Consider the following 26,904-nt stretch of genomic DNA (forward strand, 5'->3'; position numbering starts at 1 on the left):
TTTTGCTAGTGGGCTTTAAAAGAAGTGTAGATCAGTAGGTAACATAGTGTCTGACAGATAATAGACACGGGAATGTCCTAGATGGACTGTAATTGAGTAACATACTGGGTTGTTTTCCTCTTGAACACGACGCTTGCAGCACTGGTTAGTGGCTGTAGGGGCACTGTAGTCTAGTGAGAGCTGTCAGAGACAGAGAAGAGTGAAGGATGAGGGAAATGGAGCGACCGCGTAGGGAGTAAGGGGCTGCTTTGTTTGGGAGGTGAGGATCCAGGGAGGCATTTGCCATGAACACTGGAAGTGAAGGGTAGCCAAGAAGGTGGCAAATTCCAGGAACAAGGAGGAATACTTAGAAGTTCAAGAAGCTCTTCTGTTTGGGTATTTGTCTTGGCCACTCCACCAGCGTGTAGCTTTTCCATGCTGGTTTCTTTCATAGTACCTGGTTCTGGAGGTCAGCACCATAGGTCTACTTACCATACTTACATACCATACTGCCCTTCCACTTGCTGGTACCTGATACTCGGTGTAGCTGCTCTTCATCCCTTGCTTATTGTTCTCCCTGACACCATTCTCTCTTTACCCTGCTTCATTCTCTTTTTTGTGGTCAGAGTTAATTTTCATTTTAAAGTGAGCCCTTTCCAATGGCTCCCCAGTTTTGACAACTGACTCCTATATCTTAGTTTGGCATAAGAGCTTCTGTGGTCTGACCTAATCTTTTTACCACTTATGTTTTCACCTCTTCTGCCCTCCCTCCCACCTTTCCCTCATTATTCTCTTCCTTCTCCCTCCTTCCTCACTCACACTCTCCATTCTTGGAATTTGCCACCTTCTTTTCTGCCCCTCATACATACCATGCCCCATTCTGTATAACAAACTCCTAGCTAGGCCTTCACCTCCCCAGAAAAGCCTTTCCTTACTCCTCCAGGAAATTGCCCTTTCTTCCCCCGCTGTATTTGACTCCATCTCTCCATTGTAGCTTTTACAGTACACTTATTTACCTCTCTGTATGTTTGTCTTTTTTTTTTTTTTTTTTTTAAGATTTTATTTATTTATTCATGAGAGACAGAGAGAGAGAAAGGCAGAGACACAGGTAGAGGGAGAAGCAGGCTCCATGCAGGGAGCCTGACGCGGGACTTGATCCCAGGTCTCCAGGATTAGGCCCTGGACTGAAGGCGGCGCTAAACTACTGAGCCACCCGGGCTGCCCTGTTTGTCTTCTTTATTTTATTTATTTATTTATTTTTCTGTTTGTCGTCTTTAATTAAGAGCAGGCACTTGTAGAATACAGGGTGGTTTGCCTCTGACAGTCTGTTTAGAAATCAGACTTCTGTTTAGAGATGTGATATCACTTTGAAATAGAGGCTTTTGTTGGGGTTGGAAGGTGGCTGGTGAGAAGATAGTGTAAACATACATATTTAGCAGAAGTTGGAGATACTGTTTATAATACAGTGTGAGGAAGAATGAAGGGTGAGTGAGAAAGATTTATGTGTTAACCTCAGAATGTTGAAGGTGAGATGTTTGAGAGCTGTTGGTGGAAAGGAACCTGGTCAGAGGGACAAACATAGTAACGTATGGAATTTTTTGGTCATCTCTTACTTTAGAAACAGAATACCTAATTAGATACTATTCTGAACTTAAGGTGTGTGGGATACACCTCCCCCTGCCCCCAACAAACAGCTTTCAATTTGACAAGCAAGGTAAGATAGATACATAAGAAATTGGAGTAAAAAGTTTAATAATGGCAATGTGTGTGGTGTGTGAGGTTAGGTGTTCGAGTATGGTAGGAGAGATCATTTCAGCATGAATTTGTGTGCCTTTGAGCATGCCATTCACATAGGAAGTAAGAGATGCGTTATGTAGTATGCCTAAGTCTCAAGAATTAGAAGATCCTAATAGAAATTTGAGAGGATAAATTTAAGTATGGCTTTTAACACTCTGATGTTTATACTGATCAAAGCAAGGACAAAAACAAACATAGCACTTAATATTTTTTTAAAAGATTTTTATTTTTTTATTCATGAAAGAGAGAGGAGCAGGCTCCATGCAGGGAGCCCGACGTGGGGCTCGATCCTGGGTCTCCAGGATCACGTCCTGGGCTGAAGGCAGTGCTAAACCGCAGAGCCACCCAGGCTGCCTGCACTTAATATTTAATAGAAGTCAGGCAGTTTTGTATATTGCTCGTCTTTTTTTTTTTTTTTTTTTGACTTGTAATGGTAGTTTTGCCAACAAACCCCCCCCCTCAAAAAACCGAATCAACTTGAATCAGTATTGCCAGTGTACTTGTCCATTTTTGAACTGCTGTAATTGTTCCATAACAATAGGCTATTACATAACTAGTTACATGTCTTGTAATTATACTTTATTTTGAACTAGGACTTTATTTTTTGTGATAGTGTGTCATCAAAAGGTTATAATATAACTAGCATCATTTATATAACCAACATAATTATGTAACATAACAATAACACAACTGACATTTTTACAACTAACATAATATTAACATAACTAATAACATTAAGTAGATATGAATATCTAAGCATATCTTTAGTTAGTTCCTATATAGTTTGTGTCAGCTACAAGTTCTTAGTGGCAGTGCAAACATATGAGGAAAAGATAGCGTTTGGGGTTTTTTAGTTTATAGCCTTTGTTTTTGAGTTAGAGTAAGAAAATATGGAGTGTAAGAAAAATTTAACTTCTTTGAGAGAATCCTAATTCTAGCATTGATCTTCTGTCACTGTACCACAGAACTTTATATCCAGCTTTCATTATCATTTTTGAATGTAAAGTTTTAATTTTTCAAAGTCGAAGCATGCACAGAATTCTTTCAGCCCCTCTGTTCATCTTTTTGGTGGCAAGAGAGTGAGACCATATGGCCTGAAACCCCATTCACAGTAGAGAGTCTGAAGCAATGAATCAAGGGGGAGTCCTTCCTTCTCTCTTTGCTGTCCTAAAGGACAGTCTGAATGACTTGCAGTCTCTGATACCAATATCAGTATCAGCAGCTGGTCCAAAATGGAGCACTCTCCCTTGAGCCTTACCGTTCCTTCTGTAATTTTTCCCCCAGCTTGATTTGGTTTTAATTAGCACCAGAATCTCTCTTCTTAATTTTTCAAAGATTGCTAAAATAGTATATTGAAATTCACCTTATCGTTTCAAAAAATTCTGTCTGAATCTTAGCACACATTGGTAACCATACACTGTCAGGTATTTCCCATCCATTATTCCTGCATTTATACTTTCATGGAGTCACTAATGAAGTAGCCATTTGCTATAGTTGCTTAGTCACCATAGCAACAGTGTCTTGGTTAGTGTACGACAGGGCAGCTTCCTACAGTTTGACATGATATGCAGCTAATAATTCTGATTTCTACTGAGAGGCAACTGGAATTTTGCAGAATGGAATTTTTAAATTTGCTGAATAGAAGTTGTTTGATCCCACTGGTATATTCTGTTGGCACCCATCATGTAGTCATAGGATCATAGGAATTTTAATTTGGAAAAATGATTCATACTTGCAGTATATATCACAGTGGCTAGCTAGAGAAACATTGCTTCTGTCACCATAAGCAGCTTATTTAATTCCTAACCTAAATATTTTTAGGAGTCTAAGAAATTGATCAGAAGGTTAGCAGTTGGGGCTGCTTGATAATCTTGGGTGCTTAGCTCTAGACTATTTTAAAGGATTCTGGCTATAAGCCTTCAATTTATAGTATAATATGAAAATTGGAAAGTGCTTCTTGTCACAGTCATTTTTCCCATCTTTTATTGTCTGATTTCTGTTAGGTCAGCCTCTTCGAACTACATTACCTCATTCATTTCCCCCTTTACACACCTACTTTAAGTTCCTTTAGTCACTACTTAAAGTAACAGTTACATAAATTTATTTTCATTTTTTAAATGTGTCTCCTTCAGATTTCACATAGTGTGAACATGTACCTTACAGAAAATACACATTCTATAATATACTTTATTTGGAGAAGATAATATAGCCCATTCGTGGTGATAGAGTTCACAGTTTCAAGAATCTGATCTAATCTTAACTGATATAAAGATTGTTGCTGTACCATCTGTTATAAAATATGTAAAGACTCACTTAAACCAAGTTCATTTCACATCTAAATTGCTTTTATCAAATGTACTCCATACTTTAGCCCCTACCTCGTGTATGAATTAAACCCACAGACGCCTACTTCCCTTTAGTCATCTATAGTCTCATTTTGATCTGTATAAAAATACAGCAAGCTCAAATCCTATTAATTTCTTTCTTGGCTCTAAATATTGAACTGGGAGAAGCGTAACATGGGTGTCTTTTAGAATGTGTTCATACAAATATCTGTGTACATATACATACATATGTACATATTTTTTCATTTGTTTCTGCCTAACACAGTTGTTGAATGAATAGTGCTAAGGGACCAAAGTTGTAGGGTCAGTTGCCATTTGAATGTGTTACCTTGGACTGTTCCACAGACACAGCCAGCTTTCAGCTAGCAATACTAGAGGGAAATGGGAAATAAAACCATTACAACACAGGAGTTTATGCTTTCTTACTGGTGGTCAGCCTCATCAGAGATATCTACCAGAGGGACGTTTACAAAGATAAATGACCCACATTATCATATCAAAAGCTTAGCAAAAAAACACGGATTTTGTTCATCACTCTCAAATATGCATCATGGCCAGGTAGCCTATCTAATAATTTGTACCAACTATGCATGTTGATGATGTGGAAACATTTTGATATATTTGTTTTGGCCCCTAATAGTAGTCCTTCTGTGACTCTATGAAGAGTAGTCTGATATCACTAACATTCTGTAGGAATTATAGGCTATAGAATAAATGACTAAAAGATGAAGCTACTTTCAAGTAGAGCTAACAATGCAAATGAAATAACACAGAGAATCTAAATCCATAAAGCATCAGGACTATTTTTACCCTCACATTGGTTAGAAACCCTTTTCCTGTGTGCTGAGTTTGTTGTCTTCATACTGAGACCAGCTGTTAAAAATCCTAGGTTTGAATTGAACCAGATAGTATTTTATATATTTAGGAAATCGAGATCAAAACATTTCTATAATGCCTTCTTCCCTCTACTAATAGCAAGAAAAAGAATTTGTATTATATTCAAAATATTCAGTTCTTAATCTATCTGTAGGCTTTATGTAAAAGAAAATTTGCATGATGACCAGGTGACTTTATGTCAGTGTTGTATAATTCCCCACCAAATAATCAAACCAGAGACCTGATATTTATCAGTTAGTGGATAAACAGTTTTGGGAGCTTCCAAAATGGAGTTGGAGTTGAATGTCTATTGAGAGGGCTGGCAATGTAAACAGATAAAATTGTGAAATTAGAAAACCTTAGTGTAATAATTATTCTCAGCACTTTCTCAAAATTGTGAACATATAAGCAGTAATGCTTCTGTTGTGAAACTGAATTGTTACTATACTAATGGTAATTTCTAGCAATTTTTCTTTGTTTTTAAAGAATTTTATTCGCAATGGTAAAACCTGTATGAAACTTAAAGCTCTTAAAATCAAATTGCAGCTTTAAATCAATGAACACATCTCAATTCCTGATGGAAAGAAAATCTTTTGCATCTTATTGATTAAATATTTTTAAATATTTTCAATTAAGATGTGTATGATGTGATTCGAGAAGATTCAAGGGCTTGGCAGTTTCCAGTGTACCACATTGAACTGCTCCAGTGACTGCTTAGCCCACAGTTCTCTCATCCAGTCATTCCTCTGAGTCATACATCACTGTGGGTGAGTCCGTGGACTCTTGTACGTGGGGAATCCGCAAGGAAGCAGAAGATAGGAGTCCGTTATTTAGCTGGGTGGGAGAGTTTAAGCAGCTCAAGCCTCTAGAATTAGTACTTAAGCAAAACTCACCTTTTTTCTATGAAAATAATCTGGGAGAAGAAATAGGAGAAACCTAAGCTACTTGAGTGAAGTGGTAGTATCAGGAGATTTCTAAGCACTAAGTTAACTCACCACATCCACAAAACTTTATGAGAGTCAGCTTAAGTGTTGGGCAAAGAATCCTTTGGGATATAAAAACCTACACTAATCCTTAGAGATTATGGGGTGGAAAGGGGCCACATTGTGTTATTGTTTCATGTTCCCTGAGGCATTATCTTATTTGGTCATCAATGTAAAATAATGTATATGAAATAATCCACAGCTTGATAGTAAATCTAGAGAAAATCAATTACAAAGGTCAGGGAGATTTAAAAAAAAAAAAAAGAAAAGACCAAAAACCCCCCAGGACACTAGCCAAAGTAAAATAGACACAATAAAGCAAGGAAAGGAATCAAATAGATACTCCATGCACTTGTATCCACTGTGCAGGTTTCCTAAGGGTAGCCCTATCCTCTGGGAAGAAAAATTGGAAAACCTCCTTGAATTGTATTTAATATGATGAGTAAGAGGGGGAAGATAATTTTTGAGATAGTTTAAAAATGGTTGAGTTACCTGTATGACTTAAAAGAGATGTCTCCTCAAATGTAGTTTTCTACTTTTATGAAACTTAGATAAGTGTGCTGCTGGTCACTACTGGTTGAAAGTTATATATGATTTGAGTGCCCTAAAGATTAAACCTAAAAATATTTGACTACATCTAATAATTCAGCGAATTTTAAAAATCAGATGTAGACTTACTCAAAACTGTAAGCTATCATATTTTTATATGTCTTTTGGTGCTATGGTTAAGTTATAATTAGTACCTCTTATGAGCATTACATGTTTTACCTGCTGCTGAATGGCATTTAGGAAGAAATTTTCTTCTTTTTTTAAGATTTTATTTATTTATTTGACAGAGAGAGCACAGGTAGGTGGAGTGGTGCAGGCAGAGGGAGAAGGGCAAGCAGGCTCCTTGCTGAGCAGGGAGCGCAATATGGGGTGCAGTCCTAAGACTCTGGGATCATGACCTGAGCTGAAGGCAGACACCTAACTGACTAAGCCACCCGGTGCCCCAGGAAGAAATTTTCTTAGCCTTGAAAACATCAGAGGAGATCAGAGAAAAGAACTTTTAATCTGATGTAGCCAAATATCCCCTTTTAGAATAAACGCAGGTCTTGATTTTAAGATCCAGTTGGTAAACCAGATAATAATTAAAAGTTTGTGTTGTTGTTTTTTTTAGATTTTATTTATTTATTTATTGAGAGACAGAGAGAGAGAGAGAGAGAGAGAGAGAGAGGGAGAGAATGGCTGGGACACAGGCAGAGGGAGAAGCAGACTCCATGCAGGGAACCCGACATGGACTAGATCCTGGATCTCCAGGATCACACCCCAGGCTGCAGGCGGCGCTAAACTGCTGCGCCACCGGGGCTGCCCTAAAAGTTGTTTTCAAATAATCCCCATATATTTTTGTTTCATGTGGCTACTTGAGTAATAATAATAATAATAATAATAATAATAATAACCACTACAGTGTAATGAATGCACACTTAGTGACAGTGTTTTATAAAGATCATCTCCCTTATTTCTGTTGTTGTAAATCTCAGTTTTTCCCATGAAGGCACCAAGAGGTTGACTAACGTGTCCGAGGTCATACCTGGTGGTAGAACTGGAACTTAAAACCAGAGTATGGTTTCAGACCCTACCATATCATCCATGGTATGGTACATTCTTTGTAGACTAAGCATTGTTCAAGGTCTTGCAGTATGCCATAGATTTGCTCTTAGTCTCTCATTTTTTTTTAATGTAAAATATTGGCATGAAACTGAATATGAAAGATAGTTTTGTTCTTTTGAATATCGAGTTATAAATATTAGTGGTCCTCTTGATAGATAAGCTTTTGCCCACTCCCCTGGGAACTGTACCAAATTATTTAGGCCTTTTACTTTCATTGGAATTTGGAGAAGGGAAATAAAATAAAAACTTCTTAAAGAATGAAATTTAAGTATTTTTGTCAAATAAATGGTCCCTAATTAGGTGACCTTTTTTCTTCTCATGTATTTCTACTTTATGCCTATACTAAAATAGTGACTGGAGTATCTGATTAACAGGAAAAGCAGCAGCAGCAGCAGGTTTCTTCCAATAAGTGCTGTCCCTTCCTTCTGCCCCCTCTTTCCTTTCTGCCTGCCCCTCTCCTTCCTTCCCTTCCCCATCTTAAAGTGGAATCCAAACTTTCCAAGGTGAAAAGAAACTTGCTTCATGAGCTGGTATAAAAAAGCATGCCTGACTGGACTAAGGAAAAAAATCATAATAGATAAATTGCAAGTGACCAGAACTGATAATCATTTGAACAAAACCTTCAGCCACCGCGCACTTGAGGCATCCTGTTGTTTTCTAGACTCATTAGAGCTAGTTGTTCTGTGTGCTGTCTTCCTGGTCCCCTTCCTCCAATGTGTGTGTCTGTTGTACTTGCACACAACTAGAGCCCTGATGACCTAGAAGTAATGTAAAGGTACCCACTGATCGAACTTGCCTTCCAAGTTCAAGCTAATAAACATATTGTATAAGGAAAGAATGTAAGAGAAAAGGAGAAACTATGCAAGATGATGATATTTTGGCAGGAGGCAAGATATTTATATTTTGGACTGTTGAGTGGAGATTTTATGTTGTTTAGCAGCGATAGTCTCTGAAATGCTGGTGACACTAGAGAAGTGAAAATTTGGTAATAGATTGACAGTTTTATAGTGTTTCAGTGAAAAATAGAAATTAGGCAGTAATTAAAAAAACAAGAACGAGACCCTTAATAAAATGTCTTCATTACACGGACTGTCATTTATTTTACTTAACACATACCCAAACTTGTCGGTGGCTGTTTTTCTGTCAATCTAAGGAGAGGGATCCCTGGGTGGCGCAGCGGTTTGGCGCCTGCCTTTGGCCCAGGGCGCGATCCTGGAGACCCAGGATCGAATCCCACATCGGGCTCCCGGTGCATGGAGCCTGCTTCTCCCTCTCTGCCTGTGTCTCTGCCTCTCTCTCTCTCTGATGACTATCATAAAATAAATAAAATTAAAAAATAAAAAAAAAAAAGAATCTAAGGAGAAAACAAAGTCCAAGTGTGAATCATTCCCTTGCTCATTGAGGGCCTCTTCTGAATACCGTGCTAGCTAATGTAATGGACATATTTTGGAACTTAGTACATTTTCTCAAATAGCTATAAATACATTAAATTGGGATAGTATACACTTACAACTTGAGACATCTGGATTGTTTCATTGTATTTAAGATGTAATTATGATATAGGTAAAGAGCACTGGAGAAGGAATCTTGAATTCCTCCCCACCCCACCCCCACCTCTACTTCTGACAACTGTAGGATCATGGGCAGGTCATTATTATGCTAGGACCTAATTAGCAATTTGAATTCTATTCTCATGTAGAAGAATTCAACTTGTTAAGTCTTTCACTTAGTGAGAGCTGTTAGGTTGAATCATATGAAATTTCTAGTTTTATAAAGAGCCAAAAACTATCTAATTTCTGTATTGTTTAGGAGATATTTTTTTGTTAGTCTGATTACTGGCCAGAATGCACTCCACCAAGAACAATCTAGGAGAGCCTATCAGCCAGCTCACAGATTCTCCTTAGAATAAGAACATGGGATTAGAGGTGGAAAGAATTGCTGGTCCTTCAACAAAGCTACAGTCTTGATGCAAATGGTTATTACACAGTTGTGTCATGACTTTCCTGCTTCTAGTAATAATTCTTAATTCTTTGCTGCTGCTTTGCTTAAAACAAAAAGCAAAAACTCCCCTGGAATACAGATGTCAGAGGGCTGCAAGCTAGTGGCCTGGTATAGCTAATATATATGTTTTTTGGTATTGAGGGGTTATTTTTGTTTTGGGGGGTGGGGGAGGGGGAAGATTTGCACTTTAGAAAAATTGAATTGTTGGCAGTGTTTAAATGCTTTCATACAAAAATCTGACTCTGGGGCAGCCCGGGTGGCTCAGCGGTTTGGTGCTGCCTTCAGCCCGGGACCTGATCCTGGAAACCCGGGATCGAGTCCCACGTCGGGCTCCCTGCGTGGAGCCTGCTTCTCCCTCTGCCTGTGTGTGTGTGTGTGTGTGTGTGTGTGTGTGTCTCTCTCTTTCTGTGTCTCTCATGAATAAATAAATAAAATCTTAAAAAAAAAAATCTGACTCTGCATTTTCTTGAGTAATTAGAAGATCTGGTAATACTCTTCTTGTATTCCTATAGACTAACAGTCAAGTAAGTGCTTATTGCCCACTTGGGATGGAGCATGTGCTCTGTTTTCCAGTTCACCACAGCCCCCATCTCTCACTGGTACTTCCTACTTTACTTAACAGGCTCCTGTAGATAGGTAGATATTTGGGTTTGTCATTCTCCAGTCGAACTTTCTGCAGGGATAGAAGTGTTCTTTACCTGTGTTGTCCAATATGTTGACATTAGCTACATGTGCCTTTTGGGCACTTAAAATGTGATTGGTATGCCTGAAGAGCCAAGTTTTAATTTAACTTAAATTAATTTAAATAATTGCATATTGCTAGTGGCTAGTATATTAGACAGTGCAAGTAGATATGAAGTGTCTGTTTCCTAGAGTGAAAATTAAACCTTAATATATTTTACAGTCTCTTCTTTTCAATGCCCAGTCTAAATGTTAGGTATATTGCTGCAGGTCTTATGATTTGACACCAGATTGCCATCTCTGATTGAATGCAGCTTAAAACTTTTCTTTTCATCTTTTATTTTCTCATTTATTCAACACATTTATACTACAGGCCTATTCTAGGCCCTAGGGATATGAGCAAGGTTCCTATTTTCATGAAGCTTACAAATAATTAAGAAATATTTGTAAGAGACACTTAAATTACTTAATTTCATATTTATTATCTTTAATCCTTCCAATAGCCCTGCCAGATAAGGATATAATTCAGTTACTTGTCAATTGCAAGCTGTAAAATTTCTTCATTGTCACTCAGATCCACATCTAACAGATTAACATGTGCTGCTGTGATATTTCCAGCAAGAAACTCTTCTCTGTCCTATTAAAACTTCCTATAAGTGGACCGTATTAAAACTAGATGTCACCAGAACCTTTCTTAGTAGTAAATCAGCTCTGGGTGCACCTTATTACTACACCTGGCCTTTTTCCCAGCCTTCTGTCTGCTTGCTCCCAAGCTGGGCTTTCTTCTGAAACTTCCTTCTTGTTATCTGACTTTGGGTCAAGTATATGTGCTCTCACTCATAGGCAGTTCTGTTGCTCCACTGCTATTCCTGTTTCTCCTTGCCTTGAGACTTTTCTTTCTCTCACCTTGCAAATGTCAAACTACTTACCCCTTGGAGGCATTGTTTACTTTCACTGCTTTACTTTTCCCTTTAAAAAGTGAAATAAAAATCTTAAGAAAATACACATTCTTTTGTGAAACCTGTCATTTTAAGAATAGCATAGATTGCAATCAAATGCAGCTGTAACACAAATGACTCCTACATTGGCTGTTGTTGGTGGAAACATTTGTTTTTCACTGTTTCTTGTAGTTGTTTAATTCTGTAGTTGATAACTAGATTAGTCAAGGCAGTGTTACTTAGAGTTTTCTGCTTAGGCATGAAAATAGTCTGCATGTATAAAATTAGGCATTAATGTGGGATTTCTTAATATGGGTTTTGCCCTTTTCTTTTGTGATCTAATTGTCCAGTAGTGGTGTCATTTGTTCATTTGCTTAACAAATAATTATTGAATTACTTTTACATGAGCTGAACTGTACTTACCAAGGAGGTGGGCGGAGGATCTAGTGACTAAAATTCATAGACTTGTCTTCCATAGTCTGCCTGTATCTTTAGAGCAAGGGAATTTGACTTTTCCCATTTTGTTAGATTTTAACAGTGATCATCCTTTATTTTGGAGATGTTTATGTTACTATTTTTTTACATAGATTTTATATTCCTGAAATATATAATTTAAAAATCAAATTCCCAGTATAGTATGTAAATATTAATAAAGTATAATGAAGAGGATCCTTAAGTGATTTTGATAAGGGTGGTTATGGACCATGATTATAGTCTAGTGACTCATGACATAGCTTAATAGGAAACTTTTTTTTTTTTCAGTGTTGAAAATGTGCTCTTCTGTGTGTATGTGTGTAATTGGGCTAGTTGTAGGCAGGTTGATGAGTGTCACAGAGAATTACTTATTATGAACTAACCAAACTCAGTGAGTTTTTTTTTTTAATTTTATAGCAAGAATCTAATTAGAGATTTATTCTGCTATATGGCCTTTTAGAAGACTGTAGAAAAGGGACTGTATGCTATTAGGGACATTATAGATTAACTGCTTGAAACTTGGGGTAAAAGAAAAAGAAAGATCTGAGTTCCAGTTCTCTTTTTGCTTACTATAAGGAAAGAGTGAGAATGAGATGATGTAGATAAAGTTTTCAACACAGTTTCCAGCACATAATTGCTCTTTAAATGTCTGCTATTATTTGCTATAGTTATTGTTTTGTTAGTATTGTAGCTCTTAGGTCATGTAGCCTTTGAACTTTTTCTTTGATGGGAAGAAATAAGAGATAAAACTGGTTCTTTAGATAATAATTCCAGAAAGACCAATAATTGTTCTAGCTTTCTACGAGTGGAAGTATATTCTAAATTGTCCTGAAATGATGGTAGTAATTAACACTAAGTATTTTTTTTTATGGTTTATAAAACAAAGGTAAAATAAGATCTGGCTGCATCTAAGTGATCACAGGTTATGGTTTTTGTGTTACAGTTTCTTGAAAATAACACCATATTTAAAATTTTTTTCTGAAAAAGTTAAGACTCATTTTTTAAAAGATTTTATTTATTTATTAGAGAGAGAGAGAGGGAAAAGCAGAGTGAGAAGCAGACACTCCCCTCCCCTTGCTGAGCAGGGAGCCCAATACGGGGCTTGATCCCAGGACCCTGGGATCATGACCTGAGTCGAAGGCAGACACTTTATCAACTGAGCCAACCAAGCATCCCAAGCCCCCTTTTTTAAAATGGTCGGGACAGTGAAACTTTTAGTTTGTTCTCAGTCCAGCCTACCACCTCTATATGTACTTTGCTGTTCAGCTTTACAATCTAAATATTTCCAAATGTTATTATTTTGTGCAAATCCAGATAAACCTTATTTTGACTTTGAAGGCATGTTGAGGTCAGTGATGTTTAATTAAGTGCATTGTTCAGTGGTGAAGTGGAGTTGCAAAGTTTTCTGACACTTTGTGAGATAATGTTAAATGAATTTATTTGTGTTAAGTAAAGAACACTGGTAACCGATTTTAAATTATTCAAGGTTTATTAAAGTGTATTAAGGCTTAGTTCTTTAAAAATATGTTACAAAAAAATATGTTACATATTCAGTCCTTCAATTAACCTTTTGAGTTTTGAATCATAAGATCCCCTCTTTTAGTTAAAACAAAACCCTTGAAGTTGATGCTTTACATACATAATAGGGGGACACCTGGGTGGCTCAGTGGTTGAGTATCTGCCTTTGGCTCAAGGTGTGATCCCAGGGTCCTGGGTCCTGGGCTGGAGTCCCACATCAGGCTCCCCGCAGGGAACCTGCTTCTTTCTCTGCCTGTGTCTCTGCCTCTCCCTCTGTGTCTCTCGTGAATAAATAAAATCTTTTTTAAATAAATAAATACATAATAGGAAGGTTAAGTTTTTATGTGAACTCTTTATTTTTAAAAAGTTAATTCAATGTTTTCTATATTTAAAAGATGAGCTACTTTGAGGATAAAAATGGCATGACACTGGATGACAGCATTGGCTTTTAGAGCTCTTGCACTAGAATTGAAAGGAAATGAAAGTATGCCACCTGAACCTGAATCAGGATGCAGTGCCTGCAAATAAACTCAAGTGTAAGAGTATGACAAGAATAAGTTACCACTTATAAAGAAGCACTTACCTAAACAAACTGAAACCCCAAGGAATTTTCAAATTGTGAAGTAATGGGAACAATCATTTAATGTGGGAGGAAGAGCTAGTACATGCCTCCCTCCTTGAATGTCTCATAAGATCAAATTATGGAGTGCAGTGATTGAAACAGGGAAGATAATTTAGTGGAAGCATAACAGATAGATTACCATTTAGAGAGGCCAACTCCCTGAGAACTGATTCTGGTAGGGGATAGGGCCAAGATTAATACAAAGAGGTTTTCAGAGACAGGCTGCCACTAGTGTGTGTGGCTTTTTTTCCCTCAGGGAGTTCTATATGCTTAGTTCTAACTCCTTGTAAACATTCCTACACTTGTCTTCACTCACTTGTTTCTTTCTTAGTCACTTTGAGATGTCTTCTCAGCTCGGAGGAGTCATTTCCACCCAATCTTTTTTGCCTCACCTCTTAAAAGCATGGGCAGTCCTGCTCCAGCTTACCTTGAAGTGTACACACTGGGGTTAATGTTTACTTTATAGCAGCATGCAGTCACTTGTCATAATACCAACTCTCTGCCCCTTTTTAGTTCTGCAGTTAGTTAATAGATAAGCATTTATTTAATGTTGGTATTCCACTAGAACAAGTCTTTTCTTTATTGCTGCATTTTCAACCTCTAAACCGGTGCCTGCCTGAGATAGGCACCCAGTAAACACTTGCTAGATAATAGGCAGCAAGAGGCTTCCACTAAAATACGGGCATAGCACAGCTGCAGCCTGAAACAGATGTTGGAGAATGGTAGACAAAGCTGGAGAGATAAGCAGGAACCAGATCCCAAGAGATATGAAGTCATACAAAGGACCTTGTGCTTCATCCAAAAATAGTTAAGAGGCCACTGAAGGAGTCTAAGTCCAAGTCCATCTTTGGGTGGACATCCCCCTTCTAGACCCCTAGTACTTTCTTCGTCGTTCACAGAAAGTATGTTTGGTTCATGAGAAGCTAAGTAACATTGTATGATTTATGGTTACACATACACTAATTTCTAAAGACATTTCTAGAGTACTTTTGTTACGCTTTATGAAATAATCATTTTGTGTATTAAATTATAGAAATAATTGGGTTTATATATAATTTGGTTTATAAATAATTGGAATAATTTAAATATTTGTTTCAATACAGGAATGACTATACTGAATTTGGGAATCACAGTAAAACCAAAATGTATATAGTATTTGTAACTTTCACATTTGAAGAAGTAGTTGCTGTGTATCTAAATTCTTCGAAGTGACTTGGTGTTACATACCAAAAATAGAAGCAAATGGATATATATTTTTTTAAGATTTTATATATTTATTCATGAGAGACACAGAGAGAGAGGCAGAGACATAAGCAGAGGGAGAAGCAGGCTCCATGCAGGGAGCCCGATGTGGGACTCAATCCCGGGACTCTGGGATCACACCCTGAGCCAAAGGCAGATGCTCAACTGCTGAACCACCCAGGCATCCCAGAAGCAAATAGGTAATTAACTTATGCAAGGAATAAAATAATGAGAATGTTATAAAAACAGATACTTTTTATACTGCAAGTTGTGATTTTTAAAGGAATTTTAAATGAAAATTATTTTTAGTTCCTGTTCTATTGAACAAAAGAATTTAAAATAATATGTTTATGGCTTTTCCCCAGAGGTAGTATTTTGAATTATATTTTAATTTAGATGGAGATCTGCAATAGTTCTCTACTAGTGCTGTCCAAGAGAAGTTTCTTTGATGATGGAAATGTTCTGTATCTGTGCTCTCCGGTAAAGCAACCATTAGAACTGAGTGTCAGCATATTATCTTTTTATCTTTATCTCTTATCAAGCAAATGGAATTTTGAATAACTTGATTAGTTTTATGCCATATAATTTAAAATAATTCATTTTTACTTGCAGATTTTTTCCCCAGAAGTTTAAAGCTGACTAGCTTCTTGGTTTTAGTAGTTAAGATTTGACTATATAGTCTAGGATTAGAAACAAGTCATCGAATTATGATGAGATGGTTTATATGTTTAGCTTGTGTTATGGTTTCTGCATTACAGTCATATACATTCAGTGTGTTTTTGAAGTATTATTATTAAGGTTGGTATAGCTTCTAAGGTTACTTTTTTATATGTTAAGTATTGAGTAACAAGAATTAATGGAAATATCTCTTCAAGTTTCACTAATGAATAAGTTTATTAATAATGCCTTCTGTTTTTCAGATTGCAAATAGAAGAATCTTCCAAACCCGTAAGGCTATCACAACAACTGGACAAAGTTGTGACAACCAATTATAAACCTGTTGCTAATCATCAATACAATGTAAGTCTTCATGTCTTTATTCATTCTGTTACATCTTTATTCTTTTCTGTATCATAGACTCAGGTTTTAAAAGGACCTGGGCAGCCCGGGTGGCTCAGCAGTTTAGTGCTGCCTTCAGCCCAGGGCCAGATCCTGGAGACCTGGGATTGAGTCCGCGTCGGACTCCCTGCATGGAGCCTGCTTCTCCCTCTGCCTGTGTCTCTGCCTCTCTCTCTCTGTCTCTCTCTGTATCTCATGAATGAATAAAATCTTTAAAAAATAAAAACAAAAGGACCTTTGTCACATACCTGCTATTAGATGTTTGAGTTACCTAGACTGAGTAAGGAATACGACAGTTTGCCTGGTGTGGAGAAGGTGTTCACTTTGCATCTTAAGTTAAACAATGAGAATGAGAAGAAGGCAACCATTGTTCAAACTACTCTTGATAAATTTTTCAAAGGAATAAAACACTTCATTTTTCAGTGTTTTTAATGTTTTAAATTACAGTGTCCTTAATAAATACTAGTTTTAATATTTTTTCAATTTTCCATGCCTTTACAACTGGGAATTTTTAATATATTGACAAGAATTTTGAAAGTCTGGAACAATGGTAATTTCCCCCATTGATTATTAAGATTGCTTTGCATAGTTTCAACTTTCATCGACATTTTTATGGTCTCATACTATCATGCAAAGTGAGAACTGCCTGTATTTTTTCTTAACCATTTTTATTGAAGTATATCTTGCATGTACTACATATATAATATACAACACACACATGTATACATACTGTGTGCCAGGTACTGTTCTGCATGCTTCATATGATGCATTTAGTCTTCATACCTACCCTATGAAGTAGCTACTACTATTATCCTCATTTTCCAGATGAAGTAATGAAGACACCACCAAGAGGTTAGCTTCCTTGAGGTCACACAGCCAGTAATTAATGAATCCAGGTGTTGAACCCAGGCAGTCTGGTTTAAGAGCCATGCTCTTAATTAACCACTATGTTATATTGCCGCAGGTCATTAGAAATACTAAAAGGGCAAGGATTTGGGGTCTTGAAATGCCTGTAATTTAAGGAAAAACGTGATGATTTTCTGAAAATACAATGAACCCAAGTTAAGTAACAACAGTTGATATCTTGTGTCCTGCTTTGTTGCTTAATATTCCTCTTGATACAGTGTTTAGGAAGAAATAATCCCCTTTTAAGACTGGCCTTAAGTATCCAGATTTAGGTGTCACAGATTAGTATTTGTCAAACCACTACTTTATGATATTTGAGTTTCTTATGGTTATTTTACATGAGAGGTAGCAGATGCCTACAGAGCCAAGCAGGCCTCTTCAGTGAGCAGAGTGCTAAAATTTAAGAAGGTAAAATGGTAGGGACTATGATGAACTGGAGTGTACATGCCCCTTCTTTTAAAGACATTCAGATTTTAAAAATTACTGTGCTATGTGGATAAAATAAAGCAAGTCAAAGTTCATTTGCATCCAGCCAGGCTTTCATTTTACAGCCTCTCGTTATGCTTTCAGGGAAATGGAAAACTAAAGAAGAGGACAGGCTGCATGTCAGATAATCCAAGAGAGTGGTATTTATATGTTGTCTCTTGATTGAGACACATAGATAAAAGTCTACCTTGTTGGCTTCTTTTTTATCACAGTAAGGACAAGAAAGATCATACTTACCATAAACTATAAAGAGATGTAACCTTTCTGGAGAGAAGTTTGGTAATTTGTGTCAAAGGCACCATAAAGGATATATCCTTAAACCAGCAGTCTTGTATCTAAGAATGTATCATAGAAAGACAAGGGCCCAAAGGTAGATACACAGTAGTGTTTTTCTCTGTTGTTTAAAATAAGCTAAGATTGGAAACAAAAGTCCAAAATTAAGATTAAATACATTAATGGTCAGTATCTTTGGATGATAGGAGCTAGATTGATTTTATCCTAATTTTTGTCTTTATAAAGTCTTTTTTGAATTGTTGGAATCATAGTGAGCATATATATTTTGCCTGAATTGTTACAGTGGGCAATAAAACTTTTTTGTTGGAATATAAAAAGTAAGAAAGCTAGGAAAGACTGTTAGTACCTAGCCATGGTGAGCGACTTCCACCATTGATGAGACAAAAGGAAAATCTTTCTTTCTTAGGTCAAGCAAAGCTGGCACTTTGCTAGTATCAAAGTTCATTTCTTAGTGATATTGGCTCTATAACCACTTGGCTGGTATAGAAGACTTTTCAAATTTCATATTCTTAGGATGATTATATATTTTCTTTTTTACTACTAAAGTAAGTTTGAATATGTTGTATTCTGAACTCTATATCCTAATGTAATGCTATATCATTCACTTTAAAGACTTTTTAACATTAAGTGGCAGTTCATGGTATCAGCCTTTGTTAAGGTTGTCGTGGTATCAGTGAGTCATTATACTAATGTAGTTATTAGCAATGAGCCATATATTAATCTTTGGAAAAATTTTGTGTGCACAAAAATAAAGATTGACTGTAATCTATCAAGTTGCATTATCTGAATATTTAGTGATTTCCCCCCCCCCCCATAGGAATGTATCAGAATGAATGGAGACACCTGCAGAGCTTTTAAAAATATATTCAGTATTATAGTATATCACCTATAGAAAAAGTATAAGGCTTCTGTTATTTTTATTGGAAGGAGACTTTGATTTTTTAAAAGATTGAGAACATAATTCAATGAGAATGACTTAAAGGTTACATAATCAAGATGTTCTATAAAAAAAAAAAAAAAGATGTTCTATAAAAATTTTGAGTTCAATATAATGTTGAAATATTTTCAAAGTTTTACCAGGTGGAATATATAAACATGGAGCCTGGTATTTCATTGTAACAGTTGAGGTTCTTTGAATACAATTTTTAGGATAGATGTAAGGAAAAAATTCTCTGCAAAAATTGAACAAGGGGGTGAAAATGGCATATATATTTTTAAAATTATATCCCTGCTTTCCATCAGAAAGAACCCACCTTGCATTTACCCCCCAAAACCTTTTCCACCCACCAATAGCACATAGATAAATTTATATATATGGTTGACTCTTAATGCAGGAGTTAGGGGTTCTCACCCCCTCCCCCTTACACACACACACACACACACAGTCAGATCTATGCATAACTTTTGACTCCCCAAAAGTTTAATTATTAATAGCTTACTGTTGATTGGAAGCTTTTGTGGCAATATAAATAACACATATTTTGAATGTTACATATATTATATACTATATTCTTAAAGTAAGCTAGAGAGGAGAAAATGTTATTACGAAAATAATTCTCTTCTACAAGGAAAATACACGTTCCTGGCAAGAACTCTTGGCCAGAAAGTGATAAAGAATTAGAAAAACTTGACTAGAAAACTATTGTTAGAGGAAGTTGAATGATTACTTAAAATCTTGAGGTAAATCCCCAAGAACTAGAAAGAAAATTTATTTTTATACGCACTCTGTTTCCTCAGGTGTGGCAACTGACTTTGTTGGTCTTCAAAATGAAGGTTGTTTGGTTTGGGTTTTTTTTTTTTTTTTTTTTGTGCTGGGTTTGTTTTTTTATGTACAAATTTAGAATTTTGCTCAGTGAATAATAGATGCCTACAGGACTATATCATAAAGGCTTTTCAGCAGCATTTGCCTAGTGTTAGTAGAGATACGCTTCATGCTTTACCCATTTGAATTTGCACACCAAGAACTCGGTGACTCTAAAGAATTAATTTCCTCCCAAAAGATAACACACTAGGCAGAAATAGAAGCTTTAGTTTATAAGAACTTAAATGCAAACCATGAATGATATTCAAGGCTGTCATGCTCCCTTCAAAAGTTAAAAGCTTCCACAAGGACTACCTTGACAAAGCAGTCAAAGTATTTCTGCAAACAACAATCTAGAAATTTACAGACATCTGTATTACAGTATTTTAATTGGTGGTGGGTGGCTTTTATAATTTTAGTCAGTGATTAAGGTTTCAGTAATGATGGTTGAATGTAACACACCACAATGGATTTCAACATTTAGTTGCATTTTAGTCTTGAATAATTTGTTTTCTGTTGTGAAAGAAAATTTAATTGTGTATGATAGATTTTTTCTTTTTTTGGATTGTAAAATTTTTAATTGGAGACTAAATTTAAAGTTCTTTCTAAATTTACCCCCCAAAACCTTTTCCACTCACCAATAGCACATAGATAAATTTATATATATGGTTGACTATTAATTGTCTAAATTGACAATTATTTCTATGCAGCTGGTTGTGCAGTGATCTGTGGTCACTGGGGCAGTTATAATGTTGGTAATTAAAATACACGTAATAGCCATTTCTAGTCTAATAACTATCCTAATATTTTGTAGTGGCTGCTAACCATTTAGATATGTAACTGTTTTGAGTAGCATTATTTCCTTTACCATGTTGATGCACCAGTACAAAACAGAATTCCCAAAGAGAAAAGAGTTAAAAAGAGAAGAAATAACATTATTGCAACACTGTAGTCTTCTCCTTAATAGACTAGTTCATATCATCTGTAGTTTATTTGGAAAATTAATTTTTTTATCAGTAGTACAACATTGTAAGTACAATATTAAGATGACCATTTCTGTACTGTTTAGTTTAAAAAAAAAAGCTACCATCGCTTCTTGGCCTTTTGGCTAAGATCAAGTGAATAAAAAAGCTACCTCAGGATCTTAGTTGTGTCCTGAGTATAAGGTTAGTTATTAATAATTCAATGACCATTTTAAAAATAATTGTGCATATGTCTATGTATTTGTGTAATGCATATGCATATGTACATGTGTATGTGTATGGTTATTACTGTTTCAATGACCCTTTAAAATAATTAGGCATATGTACATAGATATTATGTATAATTTTAATTATACATATATCCATTGGAACTACTTGCTACTACAGAGCAGAATTTAGATTGAGTCTGTATTAGACATTATCAAAAAAGATTTAATACTATACTACAAAAAGTTTTGTTTTAAAACGGTCTTTTTAATACATTCCTACACTATAGACCCTGAGGACATTAAATTTTGTCATTTGCCTTTTGTTTTTAAATAAGTCTAGAATTAAATTTCTAGTACTTTAGTTTCTCTAATAAGGAATAATATTGCCATTTTGTTATTGCCGATATTTTATATGCCTGGGTTTTCAGATTATACTTTTAAGTGTTTGTATTTCATGAATCGAAACGAAAGTTAGGTTGCACTGCCCCCAGGTATTGAGCCATCAGTAGACACAGTTAACACAGAACATTTCTAGTCTGCTTTCCCCTCAGATCTAAAGTAGGAAAGCACCACTATTGAATACAGTGATTTTGAGATTGAAGCCAAGTTCCTTTCCAGCTTATTCTAAATTCTTACCTTTGATTCAGGCCCTCTTGGATCTGACATGTGACTCCAGTTGGGACAGCTTGATAACAAACACTTAAAAGACTTTTCTTTCCACTACCAATTAGAGCGTATGCCCTCTCTGAATTGAGCCATCTTGCTTTATCAGCAGGTTTCCTGATCTGCCTCAATATTTGGTGGGGTTTCAGTCAGAATTGAAAATATTGTAAGTCAAAAATGTGTTTAATACGTCTAACCTACCAAATACCATAGCTTAGGCTAGCCTACCTTACATGTGGTTAAGAACATTTATGTTAGCCTGCACTGGGGCAAAGTCCTCTAACACCAAGCCCATTTCATAATGAAGTGTTGAAGAAGATCTCACATAATATATCGAGTACTATACTGAAAGTAAAACAGAATGGTTTTAAGTATATGGGTTGTTTACTCTGGTGATAGCATGGCTGGCTGGGAGCTACAGGTGGCTCCCGCTGCGCAGCACCACAAGAGAGGATTGTATAGCATATTGCTAGCCCAGGAAGGGATCCAAATTCAAAAATCAAATTATGGTTTCTACTGCATGCGTATTGCTTTTGCACCATCTCAATAAGTCGAACCATCAGAAGTTGGGGATTGTCAGTATTTGAAAACATTTTTTCCTATTAATCTTACTAGCTTCTCCAAGCATTTCACACAAGGAAGACTCTACTAAGGGTAGAAGCTGAATATACCACTGCTTCTCTTTACTGTTTCCTGAATTTAACTCTTCCTCCTTCTCTCAGCATAAATTAAAGCTGGGACGGACGAGAGGACACACAGGGTATCATGCAATGGGGGCTTTGTGCAGAGTACAAATGCTGAACACTAGACCTTTGCGGGGTCCTGACTTCCTTTGTTTTATTTTTCTTGAGGACCTGTGGCCTCTGGCCCACATCCCACTGAAGCCAATGGGAAGGCTGTATGTAGGCTTTCTTTCCCCTTCCTTAATCTGATTTTGTCTCCCTTTATTTTTCTCGATCCAAGTTCAGTTTTTCTTATCCCACACCTGACTAAAGGGTAATAAGTAATAACTTCATCTCCTAGAAAAGACTCCTCCCTCACTCTCTTTCTCTCTTTTAGCAGTCCCCTTTTCTGGATTGTTCATCTTAATACAAAACATGAAACTATTCAAGTGAGGTGCAACAGTAGAGGGGGGGCGGGGTTTCAGGATGCAAACTAAGTACAATTGTAAACAGAAAAAAAAACATTTTAGATACTGGTCAGCAAAGCGGACCTTAAAATATTAATCCCTTAAGGCATTTCATGATGTTTCTCTAATACAAAAACCCTCCTGTTTGGATTTGTGGGTCTCATCCTGGCCTGTCATGCTTGCTTTCTTCCTGATGTAGCTCTTCTCTTGCTTCTGTCTTCTTGTTGTTGTTGTTGTTAAAGTAAGCTCCACACTTAACATAGGACTTGAACTAATAATTTATGTCCTCAAGATCAAGAGTCACATACTCTAGTGACTGAGCCAGCCAGGCACCCTACTTCTGTCCTTCTTTTGACCCTAGAGAGAAAATTCTTGAATGGACCTCAGGTTCATCCCTGTTAGTCTATGCCACCTCTTCAGCCTCCTTTCTCACTGAATTGGGACAGCCACTCTACTTCTGCCTTTGTACCTACATGCATGTTTTTGCCTGTTTTTCCATATTCTCCACATTGGGAAGACTTAGATTTTCTCCTTGGTCATGGATTGCTCTGGTCTCTCTCCTCTCCAGTCTTGCTTCTAGCTCTTCTAGTCGCTCTGCTCTTCTCTAATCCCGTGCCGCTTTCCATAGTTGTTTCTTTCATGCTTTTGCCACCCAGAGATCTTGAGACTGGTCAGATTTCATTCCTCCCCAACAACACAGCCCTTTGTTAATGCATTTGTACCTTTCTCCGCATCATGATCTTGTCCAAAGGTAGCTAGCTGTGTGCTCTGCTATTACTATATTTAAAATGTGCAAAGCCCCCTCTGTATATTTTAATATATGAATCCTAAGAAAGGAATACCTTTTGAAAGAGATTATCTTATTTTGCCTATATCTTAATGCAGTCCATGCCTAATCAGTTGAGCTTAATGGATTTTGAGTTTTATTCCCAAGGTACACATATCGAAAAAAACTAAGACAATTAAGTTGGTTCTTTATCCCTATCTCCCAATTCTATTTAATTGAAGAATAGATACTCACTGTTGTCTATTACCTTTGCCACTAATTGAAAGTCTCTGATTATGTATAAGATATACTTCTGGGTTTAACATCAATAAAAACTGAATTTTATCTCTTTTATAACCTCTATTGTTAAAATATAGAGAATAAACTTAACTATATGAGGCTGGAATTTATACAGTAATTTAGTTGTATGTTTCGAAATACATTTCTTTTTCTTTTTTTTTTAATTTATTTATTTATGATAGTCACAGAGAGAGAGAGAGAGAGGCAGAGACACAGGCAGAGGGAGAAGCAGGCTCCATGCACCGGGAGCCCGACGTGGGATTCGATCCCGGGTCTCCAGGATTGCGCCCTGGGCCAAAGGCAGGCGCTAAACTGCTGCGCCACCCAGGGATCCCTCTTTTTCTTTTTTTAAGCTAGTCCCTAGATTATAGTTAATTCCATTTGATGCACAGGAGGTTGTTCTCTGGCAGCTTTCACCCAGCCTGCTGATGCTTTATTTACTAGGTGGGCTGCTGCAGTTTACATGTATTTCCTCTAATATGCTTTATGCTTCATCCAAATGAAGCATCTCTTTAAAAATTAAAAGCTTAACCAACTGGAGAGAGTGAATATGAGTTGCATGTTTGCAATAAAGAAGAAGTTAAAAATTTTTTCTTATTTGAGTATAGCTGATGTTACATTAGTTTCAGGTGTACTGTATAGTGATTCACCTTCTCTGTAAATTATGCTACGCCCAGCTCACCACAAGTGTGGCTACCATCTGTCATCTTACAACACTATGACGGTACCATTGACTGTGTTCCCTATACTGTTCCCTTACCTTTTATTCCTTACCTTTTATTCCTATGACTTACTCCATAACTGAAAGTCTGTATCTCCCACTCCCCTTTGCCCATTTTGCCTATCTTTTCACCCCTCTTCCCCTTGGCAACCATCAGTTTGCTGTCCTGCATTTATTTATTTTTTTGTCCTGCATTTATAGGTCTTATTCTTTTTGTTTGTTTAGTCATTTGTTTTTTAAATTCCACACGAGTGAAGTTATATAGTACCTGTCTTTCTCAGTCTGATTTACTTCACTCAGCATAATACCCTCTAGGTCCATCTGTGTTGTTGCAAATGGCATAATCCCGTCCTTTTAATGGCTGCATAATATTCCTCGGTGGGTATGTGTGTATACATGCACACCACATTTTTTCTTAGCCATTTGTCTACTGATGGACTCTTAAGTTGCTTCCATATCTTGGCTATTGTAAATAATGCAATAAACACAGGATGCACATATCTTTTTGATTTAGTGTTTTCATTTTCTTTGGGTAAATAACCAAAAGTGGATTTATTGGATCATATGGCATTTCAATTTTTAATTTTTGGGGAACCTCCATGCTGTTTTTCACAGCATACTAATTTATAAACCCACCAGCAGTGTGCGAGAGTTCCCTGTTCTCCACATCCTTGCCAACACTTACTACTTCTTGCCTTTTTGATTTTAGCCATCCTGACAGGTATAAGGTGGTTTCAGTTTGTATTTCACTGAAAATTAGTGATGTTGAGCATCTTTTTTTGTGTTTGTTGGTCATATGTTTGTTTTTGGAATAATGTCTACTCAGGTCCTCTTCTCATTTTTCAGATTGGAGTGGGGTCTTTTTTGGTGTTAAGTTGTAAAAGTTCTTTATATGTTTTGGATATTAACTCCTTATTGGATATATAATTTGCAAATATCTTCTCCCATTCAGTAGGTTGCCTAATAAAAAGTAATTTTTTTTCTTTTTTTTAAACAAATGTTCAAATCTCTTTATCAAATATCTGTCTCGGAGAGTTTATACATTCTTTTAGTGCCATTGCTTTCAAACTGGTATGCATAGAAGTACATAAAACTACAGGACAAATATACCACTTGCTCCTAGAGTGTCATTTTTATTTTAATGGGAGGTATTTTATTTTTATATTACAAATAAAAGTGTATTATACAGGTGACACTTTAGAGTTCACATGAATGTTCGAAGATAAAATGGGGATTTTGGAAAAACAGTTTGCTTGTGCCTGGTACTGAGTATGTAATTATCCTTTTCTATTAGTAAGCTTACTTCATTTTATGAGAGAAGAAACACGTTCAAGGAAACACCCTGAGTCAGAAGGAGAAAAGGCCTCCTCACTGCCCATGTTCTTTTCCTTTTGCTAGTGCTTCTTAAACTTTGCACTTCCTAGAGAACTTATGTAACCTGCCTGCCTTTCAATCCCCTACCTGTCTTGAAAAACCTCAATTTTGAAAGATGCTACCTATCAAACTGCATCTGTTAGGTAAACTATTTTACAATAGTAAAATTTGGCAAGGAAAGGCTATTTAGGGGCATATGGAGTGCTGGCTTCAGCAGTACATATACTAAAATAGGGGCATATGGAGACATTATATAAAGCCTTAGGAAGGAATGAAGTTGGTTTACGAGCAGGCATGTTAATACCTTTTTAGATCCCTCAAGGTCTGAGGAGCCCCCGGAGCAGTAAAGACCCAGGTTCTGAACCCAGTGCTCTTTAATCTGCTGCCTTGCTGCTTGAAATTAATCGGGTTTTTTTGGGGGGGGCGGGGGGCGGCTAAAAAGAGAATGCCTGTCTTTCAAAATGACCATGTTGAATTCATGCCTTTATTACTTTTTGCTGTTTGCACCTAGATTGAATATGAAAGGAAAAAGAAAGAAGATGGAAAACGAGCTCGAGCTGATAAACAACACGTTTTAGACATGCTATTTTCGGCATTTGAGAAACATCAGTATTATAATCTTAAGGACTTGGTGGACATCACAAAGCAGCCTGTGGTACGTACTTGCTCACATTGATCCTTTAAATATGTTCTACTTCATGTAGACGATGTTACTGAAGGAAGGGTGTCATATATGAAGCAGTTCACATGCACCTATGCTGACGTCCGGGTTTATTTCCAACACTCAGAAAAGATGTCTTCATACTGATTATTGACATTAAGTCTAAAGTCTTTGTACTATTTCTAGTCTTTCTTTTGTTCCCCTACCTCTCCCCAGAACCACTCAACTTCTTTTATTTATTTGAAAATGTGCCCCCTAGAGGAACTGCTTCTTTTAAGAGCCATACTGATCTGTCATGATGAGGGTGTTTATCCCTGTCTTGTGGGCTATTCTCTAATGGATTTTTTTTTAAGATTTTATTTATTCATGAGAGACACACAGAAAGAGAGGCAGAGACAGGCAGAGGGGAAGCAGGCTCCATGCAGGGAGCCCGACGTGGGACT

General features: G+C 36.6%; 1 protein-coding gene across 1 annotated transcript in view; it reads left to right on the forward strand.

Moving 5' to 3' along the window:
- GTF2F2 (general transcription factor IIF subunit 2) overlaps positions 1-26,904 on the forward strand; it is a 147,071-nt gene that overhangs the window by 109,202 nt on the left and 10,965 nt on the right. Inside the window, exons 6-7 of the mRNA XM_077855623.1 lie at positions 16,030-16,129; positions 26,312-26,455. Coding sequence (XP_077711749.1) covers positions 16,030-16,129; positions 26,312-26,455 — 244 coding nt within the window. The remainder of the gene's footprint in view (positions 1-16,029; positions 16,130-26,311; positions 26,456-26,904) is intronic.

The sequence above is a fragment of the Canis aureus genome, chromosome 17, assembly GCF_053574225.1.
Source record: "Canis aureus isolate CA01 chromosome 17, VMU_Caureus_v.1.0, whole genome shotgun sequence".
NCBI classification, from domain to species: Eukaryota; Metazoa; Chordata; class Mammalia; order Carnivora; family Canidae; genus Canis; species Canis aureus.